Below are 20,320 nucleotides of genomic sequence, written 5' to 3'. Positions count from 1 at the left end.
AATGTTTTTCTTGGAGTATCTCCACGAAGCATTTGTTACCTGGATCTTTAAGAGATTTTTCTTGACAAAGGTCTAGTCCTGCCTGTTATGTCATTTTCACTGCATTCACATGGTAGCCTTTCAAAAGCTTATTAAATAGCTCGTGTATTACAATATGAGGATTGTTTGATTATTTGTAGGTCTTTTCTTCTGTTGCAGAGGCGACCTCCAGATAACTCATTTTATGTAAGAACATGTAACAAGAATCCAAAGAAAACAAAATGGTGGTATCATGGTAAGTATTTAACTAGGACCGGGAATTTTTAAGTTCTTTTTAGGCTGAAGGCAATTAAAATGTAGGAAAGTAGGATAAATGTGTTCAAAGCATTAAAACTCTTTTTAATTTCAGAGAGTTATTAAAATCCTGTTTCTGTTTTTTTTTTTTTATATCTCATTTTAATAATTCCTGGTGAAAATGTAAACTCATATGTTTTAAATTGTAGGATAGAGTTTGAATGAAAGTTTTTGTAAACCGCATTAGTCCATGACAAGTTTGGGATTGGGGAAGGGACATACTGAAACAAAGTTTAGCTCTAAACCCATTTTTTTTGTTGTTGTTATTAACACTTTAAGAGCTTTTATGGTGTTGAAAAGATACCTATATATTTGTAAGCAGCTGTGTTTTGTAATAGATTTCCACTCTTAATCAGAATTTCCAGTATGGGACAGTTGGCTGACTTTAAAGGCTCCTAAAAACTAATACTCAATAATATAGTAATAAGATTCTCCATGTAAACGATAAAGAAAAAAACCCCAACCATAACTAAAATTGCTACAGTGTCTGCAGTACTAGTGTTGTGTTGGGGTTTTTTTCTTTGTTTGGTTTTGATTTGGGAGTTTGCTTTTTTATTTTGTTTTGTGTTTCTTGGGGTTTTTTGCATGTGTTCTCTGTCTTGCTTTATACGGTGTGATTTCTTTCTTCTGCCTCAGTTTTTGTCATCCTCTACCCAGAGCTGCACTTGGCTGTATGTGCTTGTCTTGTCCACTCCATTGGTGAGAAAAGAGAGAAGGAGGGGGTAGAGATGGGCTGTGCTTTGTTTCTCTTCTAAGCAATGCTTTCTTTATTTTCTCTAGGAAAATTCTGTACAAATGGTAGTTATCGGGAGCCCCAGTATTTTGGGAAGGGATGTATTAGAGCAGGTAATACTATGCTAGCATAGTGCAGGAGAGCTGATTCCATCACTGCCTTTCATTGAAGGCTCCATCATAAGACATCTTCTGTTTTTCACTGCCTCCCCACCCTGGGACATGTTCTGTCCCCTAAGTGAAATGAGAACAGGTTTTTTGAGACAGTGAAAGTTCATGACTGGAGAGGCAAATGCCAAAGCCTTCACCCCTGAAATTCTTAAGATTGTTAAAACCCCATGAATGCCTTAACAAAAAAAACTTGAGTGTTTCATAATACTTGCCAAGACCACGGGGTTTTCATATATGGTAATGTAACAGAATGAAACTCTGTTTCTCATAATACTTTAATAGTATCTCTAAAATAAGGTGACTTCAGGTACATTAAGAGAAGTGCTGTATGCCATGGGATTAAGATGTCTTTGAGAAACTTGGGACTGTTTATCATGTGGTTGTTTTTAAAATTGACTCTAAGAATAATAATCATATTGCCCACAAGGATGGGACTTTCATCTTCACCAGACTGTACAGCAGTCACTTTCTCTTCTCTCTCTGTTTTCACACTCTTGTAATGCCTTTGGTGCTTCTCCATTTTTAGTTTTGGGAAAGTTTTTGTTAACTTTTTATTTTGACTTACTAGTTATTTTTAAAAAGAAACAAGTGAAGTTCCATTTATTGGTTATATCTTGTGATTAAAATACATTCTGTCTACTTTTAATTTGTACTAGTCTCATATGGATTTAGAATAGAACTCCATAAAAGGAGAACAGTCTGCAGATATTACTTTGATTTCTTAATCATGAAATTCAATTTGCATTAAACAAGCAAAACAACAAATCAGCATGAAAAGAAATGTGGTTTCTCTGACTCTGAAGGTTGTGGTATTATTGTGGCTCAAAACCATCAAGGTGCTTATAGTTCACTGAATGAGTAATTTAATCTCTATGAAGTTACTATGCAATGGCTTTTTTCTGAATGTTAGAAAACCCTGCCCTTCCTCAAATTCAGAGCAACCTAAAAACCAACCTGAGGCAAGAGAAAGCAAGTCAGTTCATTTAAATAACCCATACTGTCTTGCTTCCTGATTAAAAGTTCATTGGGCTCCTCCCCGCCTTAAATTCTTACATGAAAAAATTACACATACCTGGTGTCCACTGGACAAAAGTTTCATAAATGCTCGAGTGTTTTCCCTTTGAGTTTTGTGTGTCATTTGCTTCTTCTCTCAGTTACAAGTAATTTTTTTTCTCCTATGTAGACATAGAACAAGACTGCCAAGGCATGATCTTTAAATTGTCAATGTTTTCTTAACGGGTTTGAAGAACTGCTGGGTTACACTAAAATGGGAAGTGTGAAAAGGTGCTTCTGTCATCTTTATTTTCTGCTCACGCTTCAACTGAAATGTCACTTATCTAATCTTGTGGTTGAACCACATTTGGCTGGGTAAATGAGGAGAGAAAAAACAATCCCACCTGAGAAAGAAAACCAGCTGTTCAAGGGTAACCACTGGATGAAATTAAATGCTAGTGCTAATATAAGAACATATGGAGCGAGATGCAAAGTGGTTCTGCCCCTTCTGCTATCAGCTAGCCATTGTACTGCTTTAGCTTCAGTGTGATATTGGATCCCTGTGTTTTGAAGAGATAGGAAGAAATCTGTCATCTGTATTAATACATGCATTTGAAGGAAAATATTTTTTTCCAGTAGGTGCCCAGAATTTATTTACATGGGAGCAAAATAGTGCATGGTTGGGACCTGATGTAAAGCAAACCCATATGAACACAAAGTGATAAAGTGGCACTTTGAGACATATTCTGACATGTAAATATGTGTCTGCATTTAGCTTGTTACAGAGTTTTTTTAATCTCTCATTTCATCCCTGCTTCAACACAGCAACTTATTCCACAGAGTCATGGAGCCCTATTTGCTCCAAAATGATGTCCTCAGAAGCCCTGTTTAAAGCCCTGATCTTTGATAACTGAAAGTATTTCTGGATTGTCTGCCCTACCCAATGTCTGTTTCAACTGTACATTGACTTTCATGTTGAGTTTCAATCTGAGAGGTGCCCATGTTGTGTTAAAGACAGAGAAGGATCTTCCAGATAAAGTTTACTTGGGCATCTAGACTGAAATTAGTTTCATAAAGCTGTTGCCTGGCTTTGGTCTTGTCAGGAGGTAGATTTTTTTTTTTTTTGGTGGAAAAAAGGGGCAGTGGTGTTTATTTTCATCTAGCACTTGTTACTTCTTTTGGGCTGGGGGCTTTGTTTGGTTTTTGTTTTTTCTTAAGTGGAAAGTGTTTTCTCTGGTATTTGTCCTAAAATTTTAGTGCACCATTTAAATACCCATTCTCTCTGTTGCATCCTTGTCCTTTTTTTTTTTTTACATGTACAGTAGCCTACTATAAAATTGAAAAGGTTTTTTACAAGTAATAATATTGACGACATAATGTTTTCCCGTGAGAATGTAGAATGTTTATAAGGCCACATTTTTTAGGTGTGCGAGGTTACAAGTGCTTTAAAAATAAGCAGACAGTAAGTTTGCTTTCTGTTAACAACTCAGTATTTACTGTTAGCAGGTACAAATATACTGCAGGTTGATATGTGAAGGAGAACGTTTAAAAGGGAGAGCATTCACAGACAAATATTTAATATGGAGCATAATCCAGAAAAGATTTGCATAGAATACACATTTTTGAAATATGTTCTGTCCAATCACAGTATCTGAAATGTAGCATATGTCAGTTATTTTTAGGTTTAAGATGTTAGGATTATAGTAGCAACCTACTATTGTTGCATAACTCTGTCAGCTATAGTTTTGTGTTGAATCTTGAGAAATAAATGAATATACATGTGTATAAATATATAGATAGATATATATGTTTAAAGGATTGAGCATACATCAGAAGCAGCCCACTCTGCCTGCTCTTATCCCTATATATTCCTTACAAAAGGATGTCCCAATTCGATAACTGGTGTGGACCTGCTGTACTTCAAGGATGCAAAATGTTAAGAATATTTGATTTTTCATTTTCTGGGCAAGTGGCTTTCTAAATACTGAGCGTAGAAATGACTGTCCTTTTAATAGAATATTTGCTAATGCTAATATCTTTGGTGGTGGATGTGTATTTCAGAAGTTTAATTTTTGATAATCTCTTTTTCCCCCTGTGTCAGTATTGAACAAAACGATAGAATTATTCAATCAGTGTATTTCCTGTATTTCCTCTGCATGTTACTGTCTATACTAGGAATTGTTTCTGCGTATAGCACCTTACTAATTTAGAATTAGAATGTTTATATGTTTTCCATAAATGCTCTTCTTTTATTTTAAAGATGACACATGTTGATGCCACCATTTTGTGATCCTCGTAGCAGAAGATAGTCCTACTGAGAAAATGAGCACTTTGATCATTCAGTCTTTGAACTTTAACCTTTGACTGGAAGTGACCTATAGGCAATGAAGACTACTTCCTTTGACTGCATTTTTACTAGTGTGCATTCTGGGCGCATGTTGATCGCTGGTTCAGTCCATGCAACTGACATGCTTTTATTAGTCATACAGTATTAATGCAGGTGTCCAGAAATGTCAGAATAATTCCATTATTTTTATTTTAAGCTTTTGGAAGAATTCCAGGTCTTCATATATTGTGCAATAACACTGAGCTCCTTGGCGGTTTTGGTGCATCCATTGCCGGCAATGGACATTGTACCAGGGAAAGGTTTTGCTCCTGCCACAAAAAAGATTGACGCATGACAGAGCTTACGAAAGTTTTGGATATATTTGGATTATAAGCAAGGGATTGACAATTACCTTAAATCCAGCCCATTCTTTTATATTCGGATTCTATGCACTGTGACCACAAAACTAGCAGCATGAGTTAACATGCCTAGCTGAAGGACTGTAATAAGATCATTACATATTTATTGAATTGTTTATCTGCTGTCAAATTGTTTTGACATGGGCGGCTTTTCAAGTGACATTGGCAGAGAGGTACAATGTTATCCCTATGGTGAAATAAAACTACTTTTTGTATATAGTTATTCATATCTCTGAAGCAAAGGTATGAGTAATTTAGGGTATGAGTGATTTAAACAAGAATTTATTTTGGAGATAGAGGATGGCAGTGATATAACTGAACTTGCTGCAGTCCGTAATTGGGCTTGTAATTTGTACTTTAGAGCTTTTTCCAAATAGATTGCACACTGTTATTTCCTGCTAGCCATCAGCATGAGCCCTACTGCCTACACCAATATTTCATTTATTTATGTGTTCAAAAGCAATCCATATAACATTTTTTGTTTGCATTCACTGTTTCTTTTGTGTTGTATGTCATGTTTGAATGTTACAAAACAATATTTTGATTGAAAAGCTTTGTCAGAAGATATTTTCATGTAAATTATTTCTTTATCTTGTAAGCATCATCTTGTCTTTTAATCCTGTACTATAAAAAGAAAAAAAAAATACATTTTTGACAGAGGCTTAAAGTTTTCACAAAAAAGTGTGGACCTTCTTATTTAAGTTTAGACTAAAGTATATTTTCTTAACTTGCTTGTCCCATGCAGCCATGGCAATTTTTCCGGGCTTTTACTTCACAAAAAAAGGGGAAAAAGCCTAAAATCAGACATTTTTCTGTGGAGCAACATTTATTGAAATGATAGTTGTTCTCAGCACTCTGTAATATTTTGATACTGCAATTAGGTTGTCTTTTTAGGAAGCACTTTTATAAACTTAATACCTTTACACATATGCAAAATTTCTATAATTTTTTTTACTGTTGCCTTATTGTTGCACTCAAAAAGAAATTCAAGCAATTAATGCATGAATGTCTAAATCAAGTAGCTACTTGATGTAAAAACAAACAAAAGCAAAAAAAACCCCTAAACCCAATCCAGAATGAATTACTACAGTAACAGAAAATTGGCTGAAAAGACTGATTTTTTTTTTTAATCTGCTGTATGATAACTGACATGTTTTATAGCCTTGTACATACTTCTCTGTTACCTATTGTTTAAAACATTTTAAAAAAAAGTATAGATGCTAAACTCAGGGTGGATAGAGTTCAGATGGATTTGCTTCAGAGGAGTATTTTGTACAGCAACAGGACTATAGATGCTGGCAGTGAAGTGAGGCTACAATAAACTTCAGGAACTGCTATTTTTTTTCTACTGTACTGAAAATATCTCTTGGCCTTTAAAACTCAATGGTAAAATCTAGCTTTGGATATGAATTTGATGTGTGTATATATTTTCACAATGAGCCTTTGAAACATAGAATTCAGTTCATTTTAGAAGCCAAAAAAAAGTAGTTTTAAACAAATGAAATACTTATGCTCCAACTTTTTGTTTAGCAAAATATTATTGTTGTGAGTTCATCAAACTGGTTATTTTTGGAAACATTTCATATGGAAGAGCAGTAATCTTATACTTAATCTGTATATTCATGTTAACTGCTCTGTATTAATTGAAACAATTGATGCATCTTTGAGAAATTAATGTATGGACGGTTCACATAATGGATCCTATCAAAACAGTCTACGGGAAAGAGACCTTAATGTGACACCAGGTAATGTCTGTAGAAATGGCTCAAGTACATCTCAGATTCAGTTATCTTTTTATATAGTAGCTTGTGAAACTACAATACATGGTTTCATAGAAGCTTTATGACATACTGTATTGTATTTTGTCAAAGATGGGTGTTGTAGTGCAAAACATTATACGTTTTATTGACCTGTGCTATCACATGGACTATAGTGAAGTTAAATAACCAAATTTATGCTGCTCTTTAATAAACTCCCGCCCCCTATAATATACTTAGATCAAAAAAGTGCAAGGTAGATTAGAAAAGAATGTACCTCAGGTCTTTTAGTTTACAGTAGAAATGCCTCCATTGGTTCTCTTGTAGATCTGTGGGTAAGTTCGCGTATATATAGAGGGCCAAGGCAAAGCCTATATACCACTCAAGCCCTCAAAATAATGCAACTATTCTGACAATGCTATGATGTCCTGAAATAGGGCTTGAATTAATTGAAGGTGCCATCCTTTTCCTAGGGTGACCTTGTGTATGTAACTTTCTTTCACTTGGAATTTCTCACATGAAATGGTTACGGAGTTGGCTTGAAACTATCTTGCTTTTATTTTGTGTCAATATTCATGTTGTTAAACACTTTGTTTTGTGTTTAGTGTCTTTATACTATAACACAATAAATTCTTGTTTTAAAATAGATTACTACCCTTGACTGGAAATACGTGTGGACCTTTTCATGGTGGAGTGCAGAAGCACTGTTCCTTACGTTCAGCTACTCTTGAGACAAAGCTGTCAGTCATTCTAAAATGCTGTGATGCGTATCAGGGGAGGAATTGGGATAACAGCGAGGTATTTCCTCTTTCTCCAGAGGGTATCTCTTGTAACAACTGAAGAAAATAGCTTATTTAAAAAAAAAAAAAATCACTAAGATGTAATGCTTTCGTTTCTTACAGATGATCAAATAGTTCCTTATTGTTCTTTGGCTGTATGACGAACGCTTCAAATATTAAATAGAAAGTTTCAGATGCAGGGTTCTTGTTTGCTTGCAGTGGTGGGAGGAGAGTTTCTATTACTTTGTTAGCATATATCAGGACTGTTGAATTAAACCTCTGCCTCATACCGATAATCACTTTCAGTTTTGTACAATTTTTTGTTCAAGAGATGATGTCTTCTGTGTTGTAAAAAGCAAAGCACTTTATACCTAAACCGCATATTTTTATGAAAAAATAAGTTTTTAAGATTCATATATCATGTGTTATGAAGGTTGCTCTGGATGTTTAATTTTTATTTACTACTTTCTTTGAAAGTCTGACAAACTATAGTTCACATCTTAGGTTTTAAAGGTACAGTTTAAGGAGACCATAGAGTTTCCATGTCAGTAATTACATATTAAAGAGTAGAGTAAACAAGTGTCTGCCAGGAGAAGTTTAAATATAATTGGTAATAGGACTTTGCAGTCCTGTTCTTGGTAGTTTTTTTTAATATGTAAATATTTATCAAAATAAATGATGTCTTAAAAACAGAAGGGGAAAAAGAAAACTACCTGTGGCTCTCATGTTTCTTAGAACATGTCCTGTTGTTATTAAAAGGTTTACAATAGTGTAACTATATAACTTCTAGCTTTGGGAGAAGCCAGTGTAGTTTTTGCCTCATCTGGCAAAGCAGTTGAGCATTATGTTGTGTTTCCATGCTCACAAATCCTGATCATTCTAAATAGTAGGTTGAATGAACTTTCTTTTAAAACCAGTTACTTTTAATCCATATCACCCAATCCTGTTTGGATTTGCTCTAATACACAGTGGTACCTGAATAATTAGGTGTTGAACTGGATAAGGGGAATTAAGCTGCCTTAGTGATATTCCATCTTCAGCTGCAGTCACACAGCAGCATGGGAAGAGAGACTTTGGATTTAGTTCATGTGCCAGGTACTTGTTGACCTGTTGTTTTGAGGATTACTACTAACTTTACAAATCGTCAGGCTTTACAATACCTTTATGAAACGCAAGAGTAGAAATATCACGAGCTGCCTTTTACTGTATTGAAATATAATTCAGAAATTTTGAAAAAATTTTGAAAATACTTAACCTCTGCTTTTATTTCATTTTACAGATAATAGCAATGCAGGAAAATCTTCACTTGCCATATTCTTTTCCTCTAGATTTTATGTACTTTTTAAAATAGTGTCTGAGGGATTTTGAACAGTTGATTCACTGTAACAAATTCTCTCTGGAGTTACTTAAAGTGAAGTTTTTTTAAATTACAAAGGAAGAGCATTTCAGTAACACTGTAGTTCCAAAGTAACTGCTTTCATGAAGTGACTTCCTTAGAAACCCATGTAGGTTTCATTCAGATATTAATTTTTGTATTTATGAAACAAAAAATAAATGTAAAATCCAATTGATCGTGCAATGTGTATCAGTGTAGAGATCAGATTTATAAGCCTGTGTCCACAGTCTCTTTAGTATAATACTCCATAGGAGCTCTTAAGGTGTGAGTTAGTGGTAGTAGGTTAGATTGTGTTTTAACCCCCTTCAGTTTACCTGGGTGATTTGTAGTGCAACTTTGTCTTTTGAAGTGACATTTTTCGCTTGACTTCTGCTAGTGAAGGAGCTGCTTACAGGAGACACTTCTGGAAAAGGAATCCAGTGAATAATTGAAAACCATCATGATGGCCTCAAAGAAAGATGTTACAATCTGAAATCCTATAACACTGACCACAGTTCTTTCCCTCGTGCTGGCCTGTCTTTTGTTATTTAAAATTTCCATGATAAGACCTTAAAATTTTGTCTTCAGCAGTTGGGAACCTGTTTTCTTGAAGCCCTTTGAAGTGCTTTGTGCAAAGCAGTCGAAGTTAAATCTGTTCAGATACACATTCTGGGCCTTTTCTCTTCCCAGGACCACAGTATTGTCTGGATGCTGCTAATGAGGTACTCAGGGGCATTTAATCCTAAAGATAAAATTAAGCATGGTTCCTGTTGTTACAAGAGAAGGAGAAATTTGTATTCCTTCCTTTCCAGTCTAATGATTTACATTCCTACCTTGCATTTAACTTTATTGTCAAGTCTGCACTGAGATGATCTAGCCTGTTAAACCAGTAGAAAACTGATTTCAAAAAAGTGAAATTTTTTCTTCTGAATTAACAAGCTGAATCAGCTTGCTGCATAATCAAGAGTTTCAGAGCTAGTGTAAAAAATGGAAAGGACTGTGCAGCTGGGGTTTGGGAGGTGATGGCTGAAACGTGATTTGTATCTTTAGGCTTTTCTGCATAATGTACTAGAAACCTTGTGTTACGCGGAAGGTGAGTTATGTGCTAAGAGAAGCCTGAGCTGGAGGTCTGGACTGCCTATAACAGCCTGTGGTGGGGGACTCTCCTGTCTGTTTTAACTGTTTTCTAGTAAAAATTCTGAAGTTGTTTCAAAGCCTTCCAGTGATCTGTTACCTCTCTGTTTAGATGCCTTGAGTTTTTGTGCCCAGGAACAGGTTGGCTTTTTGCGTTTGTTTGTTTTGTTTTGTTTTGTTTTGTTTCAAAGTAGTAAGTCTTCTGGCATTGCTCTGTTAGGATATTTTTAGTAAAGTTTTCGTCAGACCAACGTTGTCAAGCCTCAATCAGAGTTACAAATTCAGTGAAGCTGCTCAGAAAATGGCCAGTTATTTTTCAAAAGGAAGGCATTCCTGTTACGAATCAAATGTCCTGGAGCTTAGATAGAAAGCCAAATTAGTTACAGTCATCATCTAATACAGAAAACACTTGAGACTCAAGTCTCGGCTACAGATCTCATTTGTCTGTTGTATCCTTTAAGAACATGACTTGCACTGTGGTAGGAGGTTTTCAAAGCAAAACCACACTGTTAGTCGTCTCATCCCTTCCCCTGAAGGTCTTGTTCAAGGGATGGATGAAATCCTGGTGGGTTTGATCTTAATGTATTATTTTTACTGGCTCGGTGAAAAGTGTGTGACAGCTGTCATTGTGACTGGTGATGAAGTGTGAATAGCTCTTGAGTCTCTTTCTTATTCTCTACTGTCCATATGTCTGAAGAAAACATTGGTAGCTGTGCTTCATAAGCGCCGAATAAAGTACATATTTGTTTATTGGGTGTAGACAGTTTTTTCAAGATTAGAACTCTGGGAGAAGCAGTACAGGAAGTATACATAATTAAGTAAACAAGTGACAAAGACAGATAAATTATAATATCTCCAGATGATACAGAGTATATCAAGCCTAAAGTCTTGATTTTCATAAGGTTTTGAGTTTATGGGAATGAGATGGAAGGAGAAATTGGGGGCAGTCACACTAATGTATTCTGTATTGCACTAGGTTTTGGACTATAACTCTTTTAATCTTTTATGTATCTGCGCATTGTCATCTGCCCTAAGCAGTAACTACTGTCTTAAGGATTATGCTGGAATAATAGACGACTTCAGGTTCCTTAAATAATAATTCAGTCGCTGGGAATGATCTTTCAAACACTCCTGCAAATTTTGTTGACCAACACAATGAGGATACCATATGGAAATAAGCTATGCTCACAAAGTAGGGTGGGAGGGAGAACAACTAGTTCTTGAAAGTTAAGTTTGATAGCATCCTGAATATTCTCAGTGAATCGGTGGCTGGTGGCATGGTGCTTTTGGGTTTGTGTGGTTTTGGGATTTCAGGTTTGGGCCTTTTTTTTAAGAGGACATCAGTAATTGCACCAATCTGTAATTCTTATGTTAAGAAGTTCTTCAAAGTTGGAAGAGGGCAAATGCAGTGCAACTATGGTCATGATGCAACTGAAAGATCAAGGTCCTGTATGAAAACTGGTATCATTTTGTTGGGACGTGCTATAGTAAGAAAAACCACTGGTCCTATCAAACTTAATAACTCAGAGGATGGATAGCCCCCTCCAGAAACTGAAGTAATAGGTTTCTTTTTGCCATTGCAAATTTTTTCAGAAACCCTAGTTAACTGATCAAAGTGGCTCTTATGCCTGACAAGAAATTTTGAAGTTTTGCAAATGAAAAACAGATTGAATATAGTACTTTGCTATTTGATTTTGTAATTTGGAAAATTCTTTCTGTTAATTTCCTTTCTTTAGTCTGTAGGAATAGACCAAATCATTCCTGGACAGTACTCATGTCTTCCTGTTATCTCAGGTACTATTGGGGAATGCTCTGTAGAAAAGCTTGTAATTCTTTTCCCTAAAAGCTTCTCTGGATTGGTCCTACACTCATCTGAATACATCATCTACTTCTTTTTGTTTCCTATCAGCTGCTTTGTAATGTTGGGGTTTTTTTAACTCATTTCTCTGCGACACTTTCTGAAAATGAACATTATAAAGGCTTACTGTTTGGATGTTGATATGAAATGTCATTTCATCCAGAAGGCACTTTTCCTTACATTAGTGACTGTAGCATGCAATATAGTAAGGCCTAGGTTTTCCTGAATGATTTCTGAAATGTAAATCCATCTGAACTTTTTATCCAGTTTTGAATGTACCCGGGTAAGGATAACAAAAGTTGTCTTGTGCCAGGCAGCCCAGTCTTGCAGCATCTGTGCACCCAAAGTTTAATGTCCCATGGTTCTCTTTGGAGTAAACCAATGATCTAATTGGAAAATTTGTGATCTCTGTATAAGCCAGTTCCATACTGTTTTGTGGTGAGATGGCTTTCTGTGTATTTCAAGGCACTGTACTAATGCACTGTACTTGATTTTGAGTAATGCATCCTGTCACTGTTACGAGTCTGTCACATGGTAAAGCGTTTACTTAATTCTTTCTTTTTTATACTTACAAAGCATTATGGCAGGATTTGGCCTCTGAAAGGAGTCCTGCTGCATGGTCTGCACCACAGAACACTGCTTCTTTCTGTCATAGATCTTTATTTCTTGGTTTTGGTCTTCACAGTAGTTCTGTGTACATACTAAAGATGGGTAATAAATCTTGCTTAGGCCATGCATTAATCTGGATTGATTTTAGTGTGTATCAATGTTTGTATGTATGTTATTGTTATACCTTACTTGACACAGTATCAAGGACCTTATAAGTTACAGCTTTTCATTTGAAAGAGCAGGTTCCCATCAACGTTTAGGTTTTCATTTGTTGTGGTTTTTAAAAGTAAAGAATGCATTAAAAATAATCTGGATACAACAAAGTGAGAATTTGCTAGCTTTTGCCTGGAAGTAGAAACTTACAGGCTACCTCCTTCCAGATTTGGAATTTATTATCTAAAGTGTTCTTTCTGTTAACTGTAGTGAAGTGTAGAGGAAACTGATATGAAAGTCTTGGGGCAGTTTTATCTATCTGTGAAGATGCAGTGCCTTGTAGATTGCTTATGTTTTGTCCTTTGAATAATCGAAACATTTTCAGACATGGTGATGTTTCCCTAATTTCTGTGAAGGCCTGTGGGCTCTGCACTTGTTTAAACTTTCAGAGAAATGCAGAAATGTACAGATCTGCCATATAACTTCCATTTTTAAGCATTTTTATTTGCTGTTCCAGGTAGTAGATTAGTGTTAATTTAATGATAGAATAGTACAAAACTTCTCAAATTATGTAGGAGTTTACTCTTGTTTAAATTGTCAAATTCAGCAACATCGAACCATTGTAAAACTGATTTTTTGGTAAATTATTGGATGGGTGGGAAACGTCTGGCTCAATGAGGTGCTATACAGCAACATTTTAGTCAGAATATCCAGTTAGGGCATTTGTGCAAATTCTCAAAACATCCTATAGCTTCCAATAACACATAATGGCAAACTGATGATTTGGTGACAATGCAGGGTAAGGTTAGGGTTTTTTATTTCATTAATGGAAAACATTGCACTGACTGTTCCTTAAAAAAGAATTAATTATAAAGTTAGAACTGCTGCAGATCTTAATGTCTACTGTATTATACCTTCATATAGCAATAGAATTTAGTCCAGCTATTTTCGTTGGGTTACGTACATGATGGTATTTGTGCTTAATTACAGCTAGTAATTTATAATTTTGTCAGCAGACCCAAAAAACTTTACTAAGGGATGGATTCTTAATTTAGGCAGGATTGTGAAATGATGTGAAGCCAGCTTTAACCAACTTCATCTAATATAAATATGATTTGTCTCGCTCTTGGAATACATTGTTACACTATTAGTTCACTGCTGTCCTCTGAAAAAGTTGCAGTGCTGGTTGCTATAACATACATAATATATGGCAAATTTCTTACATGGTAAACTCTCATAGAAATGTCTACTTTGTAGGTGAAACTAAGTACTTAAATTGCATTTGTTGTAGGTGTGACATGCATAGATCCTGTATTTTCAGCAAATGTAATACCTGCTGTTTACTCAGTTACACTTCACATTTTCTGAAGCTGTGTTGCTGCAGTCCCTGGAAGTAGCACAAATGCATTTGTTTAAGAGCCATCAGTTAGAAAATGGGGCAGACTGAGAATGAAGCCAGTGTGCTGGCAGGAGATAGTACTAATGGCAAATTGCAGGCATCAGTAATCCTCTAAAAATAAACATCATTTGAGTGACAATGCTGCCAGTTGTCCGTGCTTTTAGTGTTTCCATTCATGAGATTCTATACTTAGGAACATGTGTAGGCAATGCTTTATTATTGTTCCTATTGACTACGATAAGTCCTTTATGTCATTTACTGAGTCATGTTTGTAGTACTAGCAACTTCTGAACTTTTTTTTCTGGGGCTGGAGGAGGGGGAACCCTTTTTCTGTATGAGTGCTGGGTACAGACAATTTCTCTTTTCTGCTCTTGCAGTTGGACTTCATGTAGATCTAAGGTAGTTCTTGTTCCAAGAGAATAATAATTTAAAAATTACTAATTTAATATCGTTTTAATTTACTGTATAAATTAATAATCATGTTCAATTTCTGTAAGTAATTTTTTTTACTTCTACAAAATGGTAGAAATACAAATCCTTTTCCTCTTGTTGCGGAGTTGTTACACTGTCCTGCAATAAAAGGTATTTAGCAGTGTAAATGGGTGGGAAGCAAACAAACTATGCAGAATGGAAAGCATTTTTCTACTGACTGAATTCTCTTTGAACTAGTTGTGTCCTTTTATCTCTTTATCTGTATCAGGTAAATCTAATGTCACCACAAGAATGTGTTTGGTGATGATTGAAATTCTTAATTTTCATGTCCAAAATTTGCCTTAATTTACTTGAAGATGTAAAAGGCCTAATCCCTACTTTCTCTGAGACCTAGTCTGTTACAGTGTGCTACTGGTAAGGTTGTCGATAGGTATGATTAGGTACAGTCTCTCACCAGGACAACTGTGCCAATAAATATGACTAGTATTGACACCAGTGCACAGACTGGTGATATTACTGGTGTCACTTTGGTTGTGTTTGAAGTGCTGCTGTAATCTGTGCCTGAACTGAAAGGTACTAATGAGAATCCAAAGCACTTCAGAATGGGCATGATCTTCTCATGCAACACTGTCGGTAAAAATAGCATCATGTTTGGACTTGTTCGAAGGCCTTTTTATGTAGTCAGAATGCTATCAGTAAAACAAAACCCCCAAGACCTGCAGGGTTGTAAACAGGAATTTAATCTTATAGAATCTGTTGCTGCTTTGGCCTGTAATAACTCTTTGGCTTTCCCATAGTTCTCTCCTGAGCAAAGCCAGTGTAGTCTCATCGAGTAGCAATGCTTAGTAATGCAGAAATGGGCCATTCCTAAATGAGTGTGTGCTTTGTAATGGAAAACTGATACACTGATCTTCAGGTTGCTAATTCTGGTATTATTTTTGCTGATTTATCAAACTGTAGTTACATTTGTCTTCACTGCTGTAGTCATGAAATGTGAAGCCCTGGTTGACCTGAGGTATCTTGGTTTTCTTCTAACATTCTATGCTCTGTGTTTTACAGAAGTAATACAAATCTCGTAGTTTCTATTTATTTATTTAAATCAGGAAACCCCATAGGATATATGAGAGGGTGTTCATAATACATGATGAACTTTTATTAACTATCTGTGCATATACACACACACATTTATGTAGTTATTATGCATATTAACTAGGTATGTATAAATACGCATCGTTAGATTTTCTATAATTGTGAGAAGGTGAGCTGAGTGTACAGAAAGTTTTTACAGTACCTTGTGTTGAAAATAAATGGAAAATTATGGAAATAACTGTCACAAAAGAAATATGCAAATTAGAACTAGAGACTTAATGCTAGCTTTTCTGCAGTTTTGGATACATGAACTACAATAATGAGTGATGTGGGGTTTCCTGAATGTGTTATACAACTCGTAATATTTCCTATAAGATAACTTACCAGTATAGTTTTAAAATTTCTCTAGCATTATTAAAAGGGTAAAGCAAAGCCTTTATTTACACGAGGATTTACTATTCCTAGCACTGCTGTATGAGAGCAATGTGAGCAAATAATTACTGGGAAATATAATGCTACCTGCAAAGCAATCTGAATTTGGGCCAGTGGGTCAACTAATGAAGAAACAGCATTGGTACCTTGATGATAAGAGACCTAGATGTAAGCTGATGATTGCAAAATCAGCACATCATTTTGGTTGGATTCACTTTGGTGTGCTCTAAAAAAATTATACTTGCTAAGGGAAATAAGGACTTAGAGGTTGTACAATGTCCCTATACCATCAGTGATGGAAAAAATTGAATATATGCTGACAAGTCCAAGTTCTAGTTCACTTAATTTAGATTCTTGAAGCGATTGTGTGATTCATCTGATTTAGGGAACTTGCATTTTAGACATGAATCATGAAAGATAGCGTGTCAACGTCAGTTGTTAAAATTCATTGCTCATGAGTCTTCACTGGAGCATAAGGAATAAGTGGTTTCCGTTACCTGAGAAAACTTTGCATGGTATTTACCCGTAGTTTGTTTTATCTTGGTTTGTTCGTGCCTCTCAGTCCTTGTACTATCTAGTGGTAAATTGTTCTAGGCACTTGTATGACATGCAATGTAGTCAAAAATCTACTTTCATAGTCACAGTTCTGCACCTGTTATTGCAGAGAGGCGTGACCTGACTAGACTTAGGCTTGTTAATAATATTGGGTGTTAATCAAATATAATCCCAAACTCCTGGCTTTTACTTTTCTAATAGGTTTTAATTACTGGAAAAGTGTTATTTAAAATATTATTTAAAAAATTATTTCTTCTGGCATTAAGCTGTTAGAGGCTTTTATTCAGTTGAATGACTAACTAATGTAAAAAATATATTGTTTGCTCCCTGTTGGTGTATTATGAGCACTCTATTAGCTTAATTACGCTTTTAAATTTAGTATCAAAATATCATCCAAGTTCTTTAATATATAAAAAGTACAGCTACAAAGAAACTGTCAAACCCTGGAGCAGGGTTCTGGAAGAGGCTGTAAAATCTCCACTCTTGGAAATTTTCAAAAGGAAACCGAGCAACCTGTGAACTCCAAAGTCAGATCTGGCTTTAAAGTTGGTCCTAGTTTGAGGGGGCAAGGAGGGTGGTAGAGCAGAACTTCAGAGGTTCTTTCCAACCAGCAGCTCTGTCTGGACATTTTCTTTGGACATTTACTTGTGCTTGGTTTGGTTGGTTGCACCAAAGTGTATTGAGGGGTGGAAAGTCATTTCTTGATGACTTTCTATAATTACAATTCTAACAATAAAATGTATCAGTAAAAACTAAAATATTTTGATTTTTGCAAGTCAGTGTTAAAGTGCCAATTTATTTTGTTATGAATCTGAGATTAGAAATGACAAGGCCTAGTGTCTTGAAGTGTCCTGCACTCGTGTATAGAGACCAAATGGAATTACTCTGTATTCTTTCCCTCAGTTATGTATTTGTGCAGGCATTTAGGCATTACTGTGGCTTTTTGTTGTTTTCAAACTGCATACTGAATTAATCACTCCTATTAACAACTTGCATACTGAAACTGGATTGTTGGGCAAGTCATGACACTCCTGTTGTGTACTAATGGAGTAGAGTGAATGAATATATACAAACTATGCATCTTGTTTGCAAAAATGAGAAGGTTTTAGGTTGTAATAAGCTGCTTTTACTGGAGGTACTGACTAGCCTTTATCCTATATCTCAGCAGTAGCAGAAAAAACCCCAAACATAAAGGTACAGTAAATCTAAAGAAGTTATTAGTAATGTAATTAAATTGTTCATATATGTAAAGCTCCAGTTTTACTGGAAACATTAAAAAAGCTGAATATATGAACTTAAAATTATTGTAAAATATCCCTTCTTTTATAAAATATACATATATGGTAAATTTGGGGATAAAATTTGCTCTTTCGTGTTCAGTTTTGTTTCAGCTATATTCCATTTGCACCACAAAATGTATATCAAGATACAAGACTTTTCTGAGTTGATACCTGTATCTCAAGATATGTTTTTAAACTAAGCTTTTAGCTGTGTAGCAATAGCAATATTATAAAAATTTCAGGTATTGAAATAACAGAACAGATCGGAGATTTTGTAGGCTTGTTGGAATTACATCTGTCTCTGCAGAAAGTTCAGAAAACCTCCCTTGTAACCTGATGCTGACATTCATTGGATGCATTTTTCTGATGGGTACATGCATGCTAAGTCTATGTCATACTATATGGTTGTTCTTCAAACTACTAATAGTAGTTAAAATAAAAATTTTAAGACATAAAATTAAAAAGGAAAAAACCCCAAGAACAAACAAAAAACCCTACAGACTTATGGAAGCACCATCATGATTCAGCACCCGAATGAACTTTACTCACACAAAATTTCATAGTAGCCTAATGAAAAGTACTTGCATTATTATCCATTGCTACATTGTATCACTATATTGTATCAGAAGAATACATGAGAAATTGTATTATACTGTATACTTCTGTCCTCAGTTCTTAAATTAATTAAGGGGTAAGGAATCTCAGAAACAGAAAACAAAACAGTGGAGAAATGAGAAGGGGAGGATGACGAACTGCTGCTGCTGAATACAGGGTATGTATAAAACTCTTAGCAAATGCTGAATTCCCAAAGTGTGTTTAAACAAGTTGTAAATGTTAGTGTTCTGTGAATAAAACCTTGCTATCACTTAGATACTCACAATACGGCTCTGCCACTATCATTGTATGTTTTTGGTGTTGTAAATTACCTACAATATGCAAGCTTACTACCAAAATTCACCTCGGCTGTGTGCCTACACCATGCTTGGGAATCCTGTCAGACTACATCTTTTTCTGTTTTTTGCTCAGTACTGATCCACCTCTTGATGTGAAGTCATGATTAAAAAAAAATTTTCTCACGGAATAACAGATACTGGAGGAAATATGAACTCTGGATTCATTCTCATTCAACCTGACTTATCTGTTGGGTTTTTTTAAAATTACATTTGCTATGACTAATGTTATGAGCTATCATTAAAACCTAGTTGCATAGTAAAAAGTTATAGGCGTCTTTCTCCCCCCAAAAAATCTGCTTTTGTTTCTAAGCCTGAGGAACTTTGTTACTGCAGTCTAGCAAATCAGGTAGGATTTGTAGGAAGATCATTGCTTCAAGTTCTGATGCTTCTACAAAAAAAAATTAGATTGTGGATTAAACTCAGAAATCTTTTATCAATGAACAATAAAATGATTACTTTGAGATAAAGAATTTGAATGTTATCTTTTTCATGATAGTCAGAAATTAATTTCTATGACTCCCCCTCTTTTTTTCCTCTATTAATTTCTAATTTAAAGGAAGAAACTCTTCAGACTTTAATCTCAATTTTACATAAGCACTTTTTCATTTCTGCCTTTTTTCATTTTTCTATCTAGGTCTACCTTTTGTAAGGGATATTCAAACCTGAAACATTGCAACGAGATAAATATTTTTATGATGGCAGAACCATAGGAGTGTTATTAGTTGGAAGGGCATGGAAGTAGGGCTGTACAAAAAATGCAGCAAGTTACCCAGGACTTTATTTTAGCTGAGCCCTGACAGTGTCCAAGGTGGGAGGTTTTATGCCCAGCTGGGGAGGGAGGTTTCAGTGATGCACCTTGGAATCTACATGGCTGAACCTCCACAGCTGCAATCCCTGGCCCTCTTTCCTGCAGCCTCCCTCCAGGCAGCTGTAGCGCCCAGCAACTGCATCAGTTATCTTCCCCTTCAGAAACATGATTTGCCCTAATTCAAGACAGAAAAAAATTTTGACATGAATCATGCTTATGAGTTTTTGCCATCCTTTGAAAACAGCTGTCTCGGATGGGGAAAGGAGGTGAGAGGGGAAGGACGTTGGAGAGTTAAGTGGTCCAAGCTAGAGCGAGACGAGTACCACCAGCTCGGAGAAATAAAAGCAGGCCCATTCTCTGCTGTGCTGTGTTGTTTTCCCCCGCTCTCCCTGTATTACTGCAAGCCATTATTTTCCTTTCCCTGGCGTTAAGCTTCGCTCCCCGTGCTCCCCACGGCCCGATCCGTGCGCGGCGCTGGGAGAGGCCGCCAGGGGGCAGCGCCGGAGCGGCTCGGCGAGCTCAGCTGAGCTCAGCCCCGTTCTCAGCCCAGCACGGCCCCCACCGCTGCGCCCCGGCCGGGTCGGGGCTGCCTCCTGCGGCAGTGCCGAGGCCTCGCCGTGCGGTGGAGCCCGGCCCGGCCCGGCCCCGGCCCGCCGGAGGAAGGTGAGCGGGGGCGCCGCGGGCCCCGCCGGGGCCGGGGGCGGGCGGGCGCAGTTCCCGGCGCCGCCGCGGG

General features: G+C 36.3%; 1 protein-coding gene across 8 annotated transcripts in view; it reads left to right on the top strand.

Annotated features, from left to right (window-relative positions):
• Window positions 1-19,256, top strand: part of UBE2W (ubiquitin conjugating enzyme E2 W (putative)) — a 44,022-nt gene extending 24,766 nt beyond the window's left edge. For 3 of the 8 annotated variants that reach the window (XM_017812482.1, XM_017812477.1, XM_017812486.1), the window contains exons 5-6: window positions 199-274; window positions 18,499-18,830. In XM_017812482.1, coding sequence (XP_017667971.1) covers window positions 199-274; window positions 18,499-18,521 — 99 coding nt within the window. In that variant the 3' untranslated portion in view covers window positions 18,522-18,830. Of the gene's footprint in view, window positions 1-179; window positions 275-4,489; window positions 6,174-18,498; window positions 18,831-18,852 lie in introns of those variants that run through there. The other 5 variants (XM_017812484.1, XM_017812481.1, XR_001874316.1 and 2 more) reach the window with 4 other exon arrangements.
• Window positions 19,257-20,320: the final 1,064 nt, after the last annotated feature.

The sequence above is a fragment of the Lepidothrix coronata genome, unplaced genomic scaffold, assembly GCF_001604755.1.
Source record: "Lepidothrix coronata isolate B3197 unplaced genomic scaffold, Lepidothrix_coronata-1.0 Scaffold36, whole genome shotgun sequence".
Lineage (NCBI taxonomy): Eukaryota > Metazoa > Chordata > Aves > Passeriformes > Pipridae > Lepidothrix > Lepidothrix coronata.
This window is presented reverse-complemented; position numbering and strand designations above follow the sequence as displayed.